The sequence below is a fragment of the Galeopterus variegatus genome, unplaced genomic scaffold (assembly GCF_000696425.1).
Source record: "Galeopterus variegatus unplaced genomic scaffold, G_variegatus-3.0.2 Scaffold284, whole genome shotgun sequence".
NCBI lineage: Eukaryota > Metazoa > Chordata > Mammalia > Dermoptera > Cynocephalidae > Galeopterus > Galeopterus variegatus.
In genome coordinates, this window is record NW_007726395.1 from 305,353 (window position 1) to 306,682 (window position 1,330).

At 62.9% G+C, this 1,330-nt stretch overlaps 1 protein-coding gene across 1 annotated transcript in view; it reads left to right on the forward strand.

Moving 5' to 3' along the window:
- Nucleotide 1: 1 nt before the first annotated feature.
- KLHL21 (kelch-like family member 21) overlaps nt 2–1,330 on the forward strand; it is a gene marked incomplete at its 5' end in the record, with an annotated part of 7,456 nt that continues 6,127 nt past the window's right edge. Inside the window, one exon of the mRNA XM_008567017.1 lies at nt 2–284. Coding sequence (XP_008565239.1) covers nt 2–284 — 283 coding nt within the window. The remainder of the gene's footprint in view (nt 285–1,330) is intronic.

Below are 1,330 nucleotides of genomic sequence, written 5' to 3' on the forward strand. Positions count from 1 at the left end.
CTGCCCGCCCTGCCTGCGCCTGCTGCGCGAGGCGCGCGACTTCCAGGCGGCGCGCTACGACCGCCACGACCGCGGGCCCTGCCCCCGCATGCGCCCGCGCCCGTCCACCGGCCTGGCCGAGATTCTCGTGCTCGTGGGCGGCTGCGACCAGGACTGCGACGAGCTGGTCACCGTCGACTGCTACAACCCGCAGACGGGCCAGTGGCGCTACCTGGCCGAGTTCCCCGACCACCTGGGCGGGGGCTACAGCATCGTGGCGCTGGGCAACGACATCTACGTGACGGGTGAGTGGGCCGGGGGATGGTCAGGGGGCCCTGGGCCTGTCGCCACTTCGCCCCTGGAGGAGCCCGCCTACGTGCAGGAGAAACCTACACAACCTGGAATCCGAGGGCCGCACCTGAGTCTACGCGGGGGAATGGGTAACTACGTTTCTTGGGTTGATGCTTTCAACCTGGAAGAAGGGCCCCTTGTGTGAGCGGGGACACGTAGCTGCTGTGGTCTCCCGGGGGCGGGCCCGCCTGGCTGAGCCAACTCGTTGCCCCGAGGTGCCTCCGTTCCCCGCCCCGTTTGGTTGGAAGATACTGGGGCATTGACCCGCACAATGGGTGCCTTCTTTCTCTCCCTAAGGCATCCAGGGACAGGCGGGAGGCAGAAGCCGGTGAGACATCCCATGCTGAGCCACACGGGGCTTCCTGACTCACTCTTTGTCACCAGTGACAGGTTCCCTTGGGCTTGCACCTAGGTTGTGCACTGTGGGTCACATGGTGTTTAGGCTGAGCTCGCTGGCGACTGTAAACATGGTCACATGTTGAGAGGTTTTCTAACAGTTACTTGGCCCAAACCCCAAAACACTGCCGAGTCATGGTGGGCGGGTCCCAGCCTGTCCCAGTCCTGGGCTTCTCCCACATTTTTTATGAAAGATAAATCCCCGTTCAAACACGAGGCTACGTCCTTCGGAAGGTTGAGGAGGGGCGGTCTCTGTGACTGCTATATAAGGAAGGAGCCAACGAGGCAGGCATCTGCGGCTCTTATCAGGCCCCGGCTGGGTTATCACAGCAGCTGCGTCCAGCCTAACGTATTCCGGAGAAAGCCCACTCTTTAGACGTGCTCCATTCCTGTGGGGCTCTGAGCTGACACATGGGACACATCCCGGCCCAGGGACATCTTTAGCTCTGTGGCCACAGCTTCCTTGGTCTTTGGCTCCTGATCCAGCCTCTGCTGAAATCTGCCAGAACCTGTCCCTCTTTCCAATCTGTAGTTGGTCCCATGTTTGGGGACTGTGTCTGCACCCCCCCCCCCCCCCCCCCCCCCCCCCCCCCCCCCCCCCCCC